General features: G+C 35.3%; 1 protein-coding gene across 1 annotated transcript; it reads right to left on the bottom strand.

Moving 5' to 3' along the window:
* Window positions 1–8,022: 8,022 nt before the first annotated feature.
* LOC110784208 (uncharacterized) lies at window positions 8,023–11,986 on the bottom strand. Its single transcript, XM_056842612.1, has 3 exons — window positions 10,679–11,986; window positions 9,573–10,508; window positions 8,023–9,474 (listed from the first exon to the last, which is right to left on the bottom strand). Exons 1-3 carry the CDS (start codon window positions 11,984–11,986, stop codon window positions 8,023–8,025), a joined length of 3,696 nt encoding a protein of 1,231 aa, XP_056698590.1.
* Window positions 11,987–14,951: the final 2,965 nt, after the last annotated feature.

Raw genomic sequence — 14,951 nt, 5'->3', positions numbered from 1 at the left:
TAAAGTACTTGAATTATTTATATTTGAATCCTTTTCAATAATTAAATCACTATATATTACGGAGTAGTAAGTATTAGATTGAAATATTCAAAGGGTCATTGATTAAGGACATGGGGGGTTCCACACCCTACTTCCATCTTGAACAAATCATTAAGGATAACCCCAATTAGCTAAGGGTCTACAATTCTACACTCTATGATCTAAGCCATTTACATAATACTCCATCCACCTGTTCTTTTTTGTTTGTCTCATATGCTATCTTACACTATTTTCAGTGTACTTCCTCCGTATTTTTTTAAGAGATACTCTTGGCTGGGCACGGGTATTAAGAAGAATAATTGAATGAAATAAAATAATAAAGCAATTGGAGTTGGATAAATATTTTAATAATTAAATATGTGGGGACCATGTCATTTTGGTGGGTGGGGGGTGGAGTGGGTTTATGAAAACATTTGTTTAATAGGATGGTGGGTGATAGAGTATATTAGATGTATTATTTAATTAGATGGTGGGGTTGATAAGTTACTAAAAATGGCAAGTGTATCTCTTAAATAAATACGGCAGGAAAAGGCAAGTGTATCTTTTAAAAAAATACGGAGGGAGTATATATTTGACCAGAAATTATTCATCAATACGATTTACTACCTCCGTCCCTTAATACTCGACCTGTTTTGACCGGGCACGCTTGTCAATACACAACTTTGACCACCAATTTATTTAACTACATATTATAAAAACTTATAAAAATAATAATATTTTGAAAACACTACCTCTGTTTCTAAAAGATGTTTATACTTACTATTTGCACTGACTCCGGTACAATGTTTGACGATTAATATATCCAATTTTGTACGACAAAAATTATAAAAGTTTGATATTTATAAAATACATTTTGAGACGAATCTAACAAGATATCTCATGATAATTTTTTATGGATATAATACTGAGAATTTATGGTCAAAGTTTTGATTAGTGGACACATTTTTCAAAACGTAAAGAACTTAATGAAACGGAGGTAGTATATATTAAGAGGAAGCCAACAATATATTATATACTATAAATAAAATAGGGTTAAAGTGAATTATGTAAATAGTGTAAAAAATCAATTTGGGTCGAATATTAAGAGACGGAAGGAATAATAAAATTTTACAAAAGTATGTTTTTTTAAAAGTTAAAAATTTATCTAATTTTAAATAAAGATTTAAGATAGAACAAACAAAAAGAAACGGATCGGAGAATAATACCTCCTCTAACACGTATCAGACTATCAACTAATTAACTTTATCACAAAGGTCAAATACTCCTACGAATCATCAAATATATACACGGCTCTTCAAAAAAAATGGGGGCCTATTTTTTTGTTTGGTTTTCATTAATAAAATCATGGTTAAGTTGAAGTATATAAAGATGAATAAGAATATTAATTTGGATGTCATTTTCATGGAGTAAGCTACTCTACAAATACATACGTAGTACATCATACCATTGAATTTATACGCAACAAGTACATAAAAGTGTACTCACGATGTTATACTGTAATTTTTTAAATAGATGTATAAAATAATGTACATGATCAAATATTCAATGCAAAATACAGTTGATAATCTTATTAATTAGCCACTAGACACTATTAGTTGGATATGTACCTACTATGACCACGAAAGCCTATCCTATTCTTAAGGAGTTACCAAATAAGTATGGGTTAGTCAAGACATCAAGTTTTACCTGTGATCAACCACACCACTAATTTGATGGTGTGGTGTATTCACACTTATAAATAAGCTCAGTGAGTTTTAAGCCCAACGCGTTGGTTAACGGACTTTAAAAGTAACACTAACATAGAAAATAAAGCAAAACAATCTATACTATGAACCTTTAACATGAAACTGCAATAAAACAAAAAAAGTAACCGCGAATACAATGTATAAGTAACACCAGCATAAAAAGTCAAATAACACCAGTCTATACAAGGAACATCTAACATGAAATTGAAGAAACTGCAGTAAAACAAGAAAATTAACAGCGAACACAACGTATAAGTAATACCAGCATAGAAAGTCAAGTAACACCTGCCAATAACCTTATTTATAATAGCTGTGCGCGAGGGAGTTGCGCAGGAGCGCCACACCATCAAGTTGATGATGTGGCTAGCTAGTCACACAAGAGACGCACTGTAGTCAAGAAAGGTGTACCGAAGTTTCTATGTGGTTACTATGAGTATAATAACTTAGCTAACCAAAATATTATTCTAGTTAGTGTGTTCTGCTGAGTGATTCCCCATGTTATTACATTAAAAACTTCGTATCATATTTGAGTTCCCAAATGGCATAATGTAAACCAAGTAATGATAATTTGCGAGCAATAATGAATGTAGTACTTCCTCTCTTCTTTTTAGTTGACACAGTTTAACTTTTGACACTAGTCATATATAATATATTTTGACTATCAATTGTGATTGGATTTTTTGGATAAAACCACCTTTTAAAGTTCAACTTTTTGAAATAACCACATTATATGTTTTTTTTTGAAAAAACCACCTTAAACTTCCAAAGTTTAAGAAATCACCACCTTCTGTTAACTTCCTTCAAATGTTCCGTCAGTGGGGCCAACATCCAACGGCCAAACATTCGGAAGTTAACGAAAAATTTGACGGAACATTTGACGAAAGTTAACAGAAGGTGGTGATTTCTTAAGCTTTGGAAGTTTAAGGTGGTTTTTTTTAAAAAAAAAAACATATAAGGTGGTTATTTCAAAAAGTTGAACTTTAAAAGGTGGTTTTATCCGAAAAATCCGTTGTGATTTATACGTAAGAAAAAATACAGTCATGTGAGGTTTTGTTATAATCGTCTCATTGTATGGTCTTATAATATCAATTTTTTTTTCATAAGTTTTACCCCATAATAATGAAAGATATTAATGATTGAAATATTACATTGACAAACGTGATAAAACAAATATTTCAGCTAAAAAACAACGAACTACTAATTTATAAAATGGTACTCAAGAATTCAAGATAGGCCTTTGGCATCTATTTATATTGCTGGCTTGTAATTTAGAGTTGGTTTCAGTTGACAATCCTGAAAGTTAGGATCAATTTTGTTATGCTTGAAATGACTGACCGAAAGTAGGCCCAACTCAACGACCGGGCCTTAAAGGAGCCTTTTATAGCGCGATTAGTAAAAAATTACTCCCTCCGTCTCTTTTTGTTTTTTAAGTTTTGTATTTTTCACGTATTTTAACGAATAATTAATTTGCATTGAAATTCCTCAACTTTTTATTTAAACGAGATAAATTACGTTTATTTATAATGTTTTCACTTTTATCAAAATTCTGATATTGGGAAATGAGAAAAAATTTAATGTCCCAAATCCCAATGGAAAAGTGTGAGAGATTAAATGACCCAATGAATTTGATTGGTTAAAATAATAATTGGACACAAATTTTGATAGAATACTAAGTTATTTATGTGATAATATAAAAAGAAATGTAAAGAACATTTTGAAATACCCAAAAAAGAAAAACGTAAAAAACAAAAAGAGACGGAGGGAGTAGCTTATATTTGTTTTTAGTTTTTTGTTGTCCGTTTTTTAAATCAACGTAATTGTTATAGACATGGCTCACAAAATATGAGCCGGTCCGACTAATACTCTCAAAAGCAGAAGTGATTCGGAAAAAAGTAGTCGATGCATTTAATTCATAATGGCGCACTGAACCTGCACAAAATATTATCCAATTGATCTGAACTGATTAAGCCCGATATATAACTAACCAATGACACAATTTAACCGCAAATTTTTGGCTATACCCGAGTACAACCAAAGCTGGCTGTACCCCCATCCAAAACGATGTCGTTTGTGTTGTTTAAAATGAACATTAATATACTGGTACAAAAATGAACATTTACTATTTTGGAAATGAACATTTATTTATTTATTTGGAAATAAACTACAAAAATGAACATTTACTATTTCGAAAATGAATATTTATTTATTTATTTGGAATGAACATTTACTATTTTGGAAATGAACATTTATTTATTTATTTGGAAATAAACTACAAAAATGAACATTTACTATTTCGGAAATGAACATTTATTTATTTATTTGGAATGAACATTTACTATTTTGGAAATGAACATTTACTATTTTGGAAATGAACATTTATTTATTTATTTGGAATTAAACAATATAGGCGCTTGTAAAAACATAAAAGACCAATGAAGTGAACAATTTCATTATGAACATTAACCATATATTTATTGTGAACAAACAAATAAACAAGAAAGAACAAATAATTCAAAACAATATAAAAAAGAGAATTAATAAAAATAAAAATAAAAAGAACATAAAATTCCAGAAAAAAGAACAAACAATACAACAATTATGAACAATTTTATGATGAATTTTAAAGCCAACATGAAAGAACAAACAATACAACAAGAAAGAACAAACAATACAACAAGAAAGAACAAACAATAAAGCATATAATTATTATGAACAAACAAATAAAGAAGAAAGAACAAATAATTCAACAAAAAAAAGAACATAAAATTCCAGAAAAAAGAACAAACAATACAACAATTATGAACAATTTTATGATGAATTTTAAAGCCAACATGAAAGAACAAACAATACAACAATAAGTTTGATGAATGAATTTAAAAAACAACAAAAAAGAACAAATATTACAAAAAGAAAGAACAAACAATACAAAAAGAAAGAATAAAAGATTAATGAAGAGTTTAATTATGAACATTAACCATATGATTATTATAAACAAACAAATAAACAAGAAAGAACAAACAATATAAAAAAGAACATAAAATTACAGAAGAAAGAACAAAAAATACAACAATTATGAAAATTTGATGATGAATTTAAAAAACAACATGAAAGAAAAAACAATACAACAAGAAAGAACAAACAGTACAATAAGAAAGAACAAACAGTACAATAAGAATGAACAAACAGTACAATAAAAAAGAACAAACAGTCGACAAGAATGAACAAACAATATGAACGCGTCGTTTTTGGGGGGTACAGCCATAGCTGGCTGTACCCGGGTACAACAGTAGGTGACAATTTAACAACTTTTTTATATAAATAGGTATTAGTTTTAAAATTTCAAGGTTGGGAGGCCCATCAATGTTAACCGCCCACCAACCTAGTAGGAGGTGACAACCGAGTTAGTTTGAAGATCTTCTTCATATTGAGTGAAATGAGGATGATGAATTGAAAATGCAACTAACCCATATTTAAAAGTTAAAAAGAAAAGAGAACAACATTAAAACATCTGCCTATCATGGTCTGTTGAAGAAGAGTGACAAGACCATAATAATAAGTTATTACTCCTTGACATCATCGATAATGTGACATACATGTTGCTTTCTTCGTTTCTAAATAATACGAACATGTCATACTTCCTATATAGTACTCCGTGTTTCTTATACATCCTTTAAAATCTCGCTATCAAAATTGAGCAATATGCAATTTGATTTGCTAGACTTTGGAGTTACTAATCAATAAGGAACAAACAAAGAAACAAACAAGAAGCTAACAAATATTTGTAATGTACTCCTTCCGTCTCTTTTTGTTCTTTACGTTTTCTTTTTTGGGTGTCCCAAAATGTTTTTTACATTTTCTTTTATATTATCACATAAATGATTTAATATTCTATTAAAATTTGTGTCCAATTATTATTTTAACCAATTAAATCCATTTGGTCATTTAATATCTCATACTTTTCCATTAGGACATTAACTTTATCTCATTTTCCCAATATCAGAATTTTGATAAGAGTGAAAACATTATAAAAAAAAAAAATCTAATTTTCCTCGTTTACATAAAAAACTTAGAAGAATCTCAATGCACATTAATGTCGTTAAAACACGTGCAAAATACCAAACGTAAAAAACAAAATGAGACAGAGGGACTACTACGTAGTATTTTCTTTAAACAAGGGGCCAGTTTGCAAATAATGTTCTTTAATTAAACGATAAGAAAAAAATAGTTAGCAATTACATCCATAACCATGGAAGGGCAACCCTCGACCCATACTCGATCTTATGGGGTATGCCGTATGTGTTGTATTAGACAAAGATGAACCATTACATAAACCGTCATATTGGTATCGATCTCTTGCGTTGTGTTAAATAGATCATAGAGGTACTATACAAATGTTGTCCCCAAAAAAAGTACTATAAAAATAACACAAAATAACAAAAGTATAAAAGAGAAATACACTATTTTTTAATTTTTTTTAATTCTCTTTTCAACATTTTAATTATGTATTGTGTATAATTAAATTTAATGAGTCACTTAACCAAAAGTGCATTTCTTGGGGAGAGGCAAAACCTGGTGGGCTTGGGCTTAAAAACCCATCTCCTTTGTAGATCATGTCTAGATGGGTAGATAATCTGCAACAACAAGGCCTTCAATAGGCTAGCTTTTGTAGCACTATTATTGGGCTCAATTTTCTTGACATTGGGCCTTGCCGGTGATGATCTCGCCGTAAACCGTTGTCGACCGCGGTGGTTGCTGCACCGGAAAGAGCCTTGGTGGGTGGTAGGAGAACAAAGACATGTTCTTTTTTTGGTGGTGGACTTTGAGGTTTTGTTTGCCATACCAACATGCTTTTCCATTTGCAATATTCTCTATCTCTATTATATATATCTAGCACATGGCAAAGAATGACCAAGTTTCACTTTGCCAATTCCAAAGATTTTCAATGATTTGGTAAAGACTTATTAGTAATGGAGCACAACGAAGATGTTGACCTTATCCAAGCATAAATCATGGATGTTCTTCATAAGATTATTTGTAAATCCATTTTAAAATTTGTAAGGAAGAATCGAGGGTTGGTCTACTGGTTGAGGCCCTTCTTTTTCATCTCGTGACTAGGGATCATGTTATCTTAGCTTGAAATATTGTATTATTCATAATTTCATGTTGTTTCATGTTACATGAATATTTTAAAATATCTGGAACAAAACCCGTCTTTTCCCATTTATCTTGTTTAATAGGATGATTATCTTTTTTCACGTATTTTATTGGCTATAATTAGTAAGTTAGTTGTATATGAGTATCCTAAAATAATGCTAATTTGTCAAGGGATCTAATCCTTTAGAAGCTAATTTCAGAACTTATTAGTTGTTTTTTTTTTAAAGAAGATTTGTTTTTTTTTTTTAAAGAAGTGACGTGACGTGACATATATTTATTAGTTGTTGATTATTTGATTTGATATGTTAATCCTCAAGTCTTATATGTGACTATGGTGTGGCGTTTTTGCACTTATAAATAAGCCAAACGCGTTGGTTAACGAAATTTAAAAGTAACACAAGCCAAATAAATAAAGTAACACCATTATATACAAGGAACCTCTAACATGAAATTGCAATAAAAAGAGAAAATTGAAGGCGAATATGATGTATAAGTAACATCAGTCTTATAAGGAATCTCTAACATGAAATTGAAAAAAGTACAGTAAAACAAGAAAAGTAACAACAAATACTCCATCCGTTCCTAAAAGATGTTCTCGGTTTGAATCTTGGGTGGAAATTAAGAAAACTGGAATCTTGGTTTGTATTGGTATAAGTTAATGAATGGGCCTTAATGGGGCCATTTTAATTCCTATAACCGATATATACGGGCCTTAATGGGGCCATTTTACAAGAACTTTAAATATAATCAAAAATCAAGAAATAAAATGCTATGCCGACTTTTACTGCTCGATTTGATGAAATATTCTCAATACTCGCACCGTCCCTTAATACTCGCACCGTTTCTACTTGACACGCTTGCCAATGTACAACTTTGACCACCAATATCTTTAACTACATATTATAAAAACTTGTAAAAATATTAATATTTTGAAAATATATATATATATATATATATATATATATATATATATATATATATATATATATATATATATATATATATATATATATATATATATATATATATATATATATATATATATATATATTTTTTTTTGACAAAAGCTACACTAATCGGACACTTAAACATACGAAATACCTAGAGCTCTACATCTTGTCGCCACATTATGGGCCTTTGTCACCTCTACCCTTGGAACTTTGAGTATAGTACATTGCCTGAAAGTAGAGCCTACAGCTTTGATTTCCGCAATGATTCCCATAATTGCTATGTCTACCATCTTGGTTGCGCGAAGATTAGAAACCAAAGCAGACGAATCAGTATCAATTCGCAGTCGCTCAATCCGCTTTTCTGAGGCCCAAGTTAGACCCAGAAGACACGCTTTTGCTTCTGCATGATCTGAAGAGACCGCCCTGCCATAATGTCCTGCCACTTCCTCCAACTCATAATTACTGGACACCGTCATACCCCATCCTGCTTTCCCTGTCTTTTTATCCCATGATCCATCAACCTGCAAAATAAATTCATTATGAAACACCTTTTCTTGTCCTATATGCACCATGTTGAATCCTGGGGGTTCTAAAGGCCCATCAGTATGAGACTTTATGTTTCTTTCCAAATGTATCTCCGCCTCCTTTAAATGGTTAACCCATGCTCCTAAGACAGCCCCTGTATGGCCCCCGTCCCCTTTAAATAACCTTAAATTTCTCATCTTCCATAAACACCAAAGTAAAGCAATATATTTCCTAACTCGATCTCCATTCCACCCATCCTCGCTATGAAAAAGCAGGATATATCTCCGTACCCAATCATTTATTGTGCACGATTCATTTTCTGAGGGGTCAATATGAAGAGAACACGTAGTCCAACTCAACTGAGCCACCGAACAAAGTCTCAACACATGATTTAAATCCTCCTCCCTATTTCCACAATAACTACACCCAGGATCACAATCCATTCCTCTCCTCGCCAAATTTGCCTTGACAGCTAGCCCATTATAAAAGATTTTCCATATGAACAATTTCCACTTTGGTATTATGTTCATCTTCCATATTATTCGAAGAACCACCAATTCATTATCATCCAAAATCCGAGTGTCTTCCGCATATTTATTGAAGAGAAAGTCATAGCCCGATTTTAAAGTAAACCTCCCCGACTTGGTATACTTCCAATATCTGATGTCCTCCATCTCTCCTTTCGGGACTTCCATTGCCAAAATCGCACACGCATCTTTCCACACAAACCTATTTCGAACTAGCTCTGACTTCCAAGCCGACGAACCCCTGTCAATAAACTCACTTACTCTCCATTTTGAAGACGGTCCTATAAGTTGGTTGGAACGGACCTCCGGGACCGTACCTTGTACCCAAGCCATCCTTGACGCAAGTACTTTGTTTCCTGTGCCTATTTTCCACACCAATCCCTCTTGGAACTTACTTTGAGCCTTATACAAACCCCTTCTTCCCCACGAAGCACCCTTCCCACTCCCTTTATCCCCTCCTAGAACATTGTTATTACGGCCATCAAAACTGGAAATGACTCTTGCAACTAACAGTTGGGGGTTTTGCACCAATCTCTGGACTTGTTTAAACAACATAGCATCGTTCAAGACTGCCACTGCTCTAATACCCAGCCCCCTTCATTTTTTGGCCGCTGGATTACCCCACGGCTTACCCAATGCATACCCTTATTACCTTTTCCAGCCCAAAAGAATCGAGTTACTAGGGCATCTATCTTGTTGGTCACTGAAGCAGGCACCTTCATGCATCTCATTACATGTGACACCACACTAATCAAAATCGATTGGATCAAGATCACCTTCATAGATTGAGAAAGATGCAAAGACGACCATGCAAGTACTTTGTTTTGTATTTTATCAATGATAAACTGAAAATCTTCCTTTTTCTTTTTGCCTAGGTCAATTGGGGCTCCCAAATGGACTCCTAGCTTTCCACTCTCTCCAACCGACAAGATTGTTTTAAGCGTCATCCTCAAGTTATTATTCATATATGGAGAGAACTTGACATGGGTTTTCTTATAATTCAACTGTTGGCCCGAAATTCTTCCAAAATCCTCAATGGTCTTCATAATGTTCTTGCATGAATTCTCATTCGCCCTAAAGAATATCATAGCATCATCGGCAAAAAACAAATGATTAATCGAGGGAGCCCGACGGCTTATCTTTATTCCTCTGAAAAGCCCAATATTTTCCCCCAGGATGAGCATTCGCGAAAAGATATCCATACAGAACAAGAATAAATATGGAGATAGCGGATCACCTTGACGGAGACCACATTTAGGCTTGAAACTTTTAGTCGTTCTCCCATTAATAAGAGCCTTATAGGTAACTGTAGTGATACATTCTGAAACCAACCCAACCCACCTATCCGAAAAGCCATACCCCTTCAATACCTTTAACAGAAAGAGCCAGTTGACTCTATCATACGCCTTTGACATATCGAGCTTAATTACTGCCACATCGCCTTTTTTGTTCGAGTTAATAAAATTTAACATCTCGTGACTAAGCAATATATTGTCCTCAATGTATCGACCCGGAATGAAGGCATGTTGATAATCCGAAATTAACGAAGGAAGCACCTTTTGTAACCTCTTTACCATACATTTGGACACGCATTTATAAATTGTATTACATATCCAATTGGTCTGAAGTGCGATGCTATCTCGGGTGAGGCCACTTTTGGGATCATAATAAGCAACGCTTGATTCCACTCCTTTAAAATATGTCCATATAAAAAGAAACTCCTCACCCCCTGTATTACCTTTTCCCCTACTTTATCCCAATACAAATGAAAGAATTCAGCGATCATACCATCCGGGCCTGGAGATTTGTCCTTACCAATGTCAAACATAGCACTTCTAATTTCCTCATCGGACATAGGAGCATCCATCATCCCCGATTCTAACAGTGATATTTTTGGGCAATGCAGTTGTCTTAGGATCAAATCAATTTCCTCCCCCTGGTTTGGAGATTCTTGCGGCACATAAACCCCCAATAAAGAATCCAGTAAAACTCCCGAAACCTCCTCTTGTCCTTCCACCCATATATCATCACCATTTTTAATTGAGGAGATTTCATTTCTTACTTTACTTACCTTAACTCTCCTAAATAACAAGGATCTTGCCAATTCCCCCTCTTTAACCCAATTTTCTTTGACCCTTTGCCTCCAATAGTCGAATCCTATTCTACACTTAGATTCCCATTCATTTAACTGATCGAGGAACAAATCCCCTTGATTCGAACTCAACAATTCTTCTGTAGCTTTTTCAAGTGACTTAGTGACCAATCTCCAATTTATACCCCAAAATTTCCTATTCTCCAAACACCATTTTTGCAAACTCATCCTAACATTCCTTTGTCTACAAGCCAAAGAGAACATACTTGAACCTTGATATCTTTCATTCCATGCTGCCATAACCAAGTTCTCCACTTCCTTGAATCTAAAAGTCCATTTTTCAATTTGATATGGTCTGTTCGAAATGGCTCCCATTGGGTTAGAGTCATACATAATTGCAGCATGATCTGAACTTGAGATCGGTTCATTGAAATTTTTCCCATCAGGGAATCTATCCATCCAATCTGAAGTAGCATATGCCCTATCCAATCTTTCCATAATCAAATCATTGTTATACCTCTTATTTGCCCACGTAAATCTCGGTCCCACAAATTCTATTCCCTGCAAACCCAACCTTAGCCTAAAATCTACAAAATCATCAATTCCCCTAATAACATTCGCACCACCATACTTATCACTCATACAATCCAACTGATTAAAATCCCCAATAACCAAACATTCTGGAAGAGATTCTAAAATATTTGCCATTCTATCCCATACTACTTTCCTATGATCAAGAACTGGATCCCCATAAACGAAAAGGACATGCCTACTACTTCCATTACTTTCTTCAATTTTACAAAGTACATAATTACGAGTGGAGACTACACAGCTAATAACAGAACTACTCCACGAAAAAATAAACAACCCCCCTTTCGACCCCTCCGCATCAACCCCAAAATAAACCCTCGGGTTTAAACAAGCTAACTTCAAAGACATATCTACCACTGACATTTTAGTTTCAGACAAAAACATAAAAGTTGGATTTTTAACACGAGCCAGCCAAACTAAGTAAGGAAAAGCAGGGGTTCGCTGGTCATTTAACCCCCTGCAGTTCCACGCCACTATCTTCATATTTTCCCTGGGCACTGTACAAGGCCAGCCTCCAAACCCATCTCCACATCTTTGATAGACTCCATGATTGCTTGTTGTACTTCCACTTCCATTTCATCGACCTCTTCCCTCAATCTGGACGTTACCTCCACACTCCTTTGCCTCTTCTTATTTCGTGGTACACTCCCATTACTATCCACTTTCACTCTCTTTCCCTTCATTCGAGTAGCCAGGTCCTCATTAACCTCAGCACCCCATTGCCTTGCAAAATCAACATCAGTTATCGCTTTTGATATCATCCTCCTCTCCAAGCTCCTTACACCTTCCTCCTCTTCATCTCTTTGCCATACAATAAACCCACCCTTATCTGCCCATCTCTGTAAAGTTGCTCTCCTCTTTCTATGGGCCCAATCTAACTCTTCATCACACTTTCGAAGTGAAAAGTCTCTCTCCGAATGCACCTTCTTGTTTCTACACAGCTTCGCCTTCTTCTTCTTTTCAGTTTTATCACCTGAGAACATCGACAGATCAATAGACCCAATAGGAGACACATGAGAGTTTGGTGGGTCAAACTCTGTCAAAGGAACATTTGGGATCCCCTCCACCTCATAATCCTGCACTGGATGCACCCTATTAGCTCGAAATGGACCTCTGCAATTTCCCAAAGTCAATGCTATTTTACGAGTTACATCCACCATTCTGCTTGTAAAGTTCCTATCATCATTCCCTCTTTCTTCATACCTTGGCCTGTTCACCCCATCCAATAGCCACTGACTTGGAGGTGGCAAGGACTGTGCGGATGGACCTAACCACCCCCCTCTTGTGATATCCTGCAGCAGCCCCGTATTCCGATCACCCAAGTGAGTTTCATTCGGTGGTGTCGTAGTTGCCCAATCCTGGATTCCCAAAGTGTGAAACAGATTTCCTGAACCATTCACTATCTCTTTTCCCCTAACACCCGCTGCCACTGAAGACTCTCCAACTTCATACGTTGACCTAGCAAACTCCGGCACCGTAATTGGCGGTAAATCATCCGATAAATTCGGAAATCTTGTACAAAACCCACTCACTGAAGGCCTCATCCACCCCTTACCTGTTCTTAACTGCCTAGGCCCAAAGTCATTCGTCGAAAAGCTTTGTGTTATTGTTCTACTTGAATCTTGACTAACCTGATTAAGTGGGGTCCTTGGAGTAGGAGCCATACCCCCAACTGATTGGAGAGTATTAGGATAAAATTTGCATTAGGGTTTGTGTTTGGGTGGTGGGCTGGATTAGGGTTAGGGTTAGGGTTAGGGTTTACAAATCTGGTAGCATTTCTTGAATTAACAGTATCTTGAAAGTTTCTAGAACCTGTAAACACCGCATACGGATCCTCCATCAATCCAAAACGAACCCCTGGCTGTCTTCTCACATTCAAAATCTGCCCATTTACATCACCCCCTTTCTCCTCTGATCTTTCATCATCAGCAAATTCCTCATTTCCAGAATAAAATTCATCTGAACTAATGGGGTTTAGAAAATACCTTGCTTCATCATCAGAACTCTCTTCCGATTCACTCTTACTCGCACCTCGCCTTTGATATCTTCTACTGAGAGGAATGTCCTCTGGCTCCTCGTATCTCCTCAAATCGACCCATGAATTCCTGTTACCAAAACGGTCCTCCAACCCCTCAATGTTGTTGGTGTACACTGGATAATCCGACGGCCCAAAGAGCACTCGAAGTCCACTCCCTTCCATTCCTTGTAGCATGTTTCGAATCCTCCGTTCAGCCACCCCTTCATCCACCAAGCATCTCGTCGTCGAATGGCCTGCACATCCGCACTTCTTACAAAATCGAAAAACTCCTTCATACTTCAGGTACACCCATTGAACTCTATCCCCTTCTAATGGGATATAACACCCATGCAGTAAAGGCTGAGATATATCAACTAAGATTTTCGCCCTTAACTCAGCGTTTGACAGTCGATCTCCATTAACATTCTCCACCCTATCAATGTATCCCACCTGCTCAAAGATTTGTCTCGCCCATCCTTCTGTTAAGTAGGGAAAAGGTAACCCATGCACCCTTACCCACAAGGTAGTGGTATTGAAATTAATCAAATCCGGGCTATCCAGACCCTCAAACCTCCTAAAATTGATCAATCTTCCATCTATCACCGTTGTGTGTTGACGAATAATTGCTTCCATATCCCCTCTATCTCTACATTCAAACAAGAAAAAAGCCCCAAATTGGTGAACCCTAATTTCACTTCTACTTACCCATCTTGTTCTCACAATGTGTTGAATGAGAGAAACCTCAGGAAAACTTCTACCAACAAACCTTCCAATAACTGAACTGCTATAATTAATACTCCCTCTTGACGAAAAATTCGGATGAGGTTGAATCAATGGCCCCATTCGAAAAATCCCTCTACGATCTCTCAGATTTGGCCTGAATTCTCCAGAATTTTGGCGAGTATTGCCATTTTGGGAAGGTTGGTGGGGAGGAGTTTGATTGCTCATGATTGAGATAGAAAGGAGGAAGCAACTGCACACACTAAATAACCCAGAGAATAAAAGAGAGAATTAAGAGAGAAAGAGTTGTAGATTGATGAACTCTAAACGTTGCAACACTATCACAATAAATAGCCGGAAAAACAAAGAGAAACTAAAGAGCTGTGGATTGCATGCAAGCCACTTGGCTGAAAAATTAAAATGGTTTTCTCTACACCCCAAAAAGCACTGAATCTTCAGAAACCTTTCCGAATAGTTCACGCAAGAAAACAATTGGCTGGAAAATAAAAGGTTGAAAAAGGAAACCACCTTTTGAAGAGGGAGACTAATGGTTAACCTTAGAAAACTCAGAAAATAAGAAGTTGATTGGCT

The sequence above is a fragment of the Spinacia oleracea genome, chromosome 4, assembly GCF_020520425.1.
Source record: "Spinacia oleracea cultivar Varoflay chromosome 4, BTI_SOV_V1, whole genome shotgun sequence".
NCBI lineage: Eukaryota > Viridiplantae > Streptophyta > Magnoliopsida > Caryophyllales > Amaranthaceae > Spinacia > Spinacia oleracea.
Note: the sequence above shows the minus strand (reverse complement) of the source record. Positions and strands in the feature narration are given on the sequence as shown.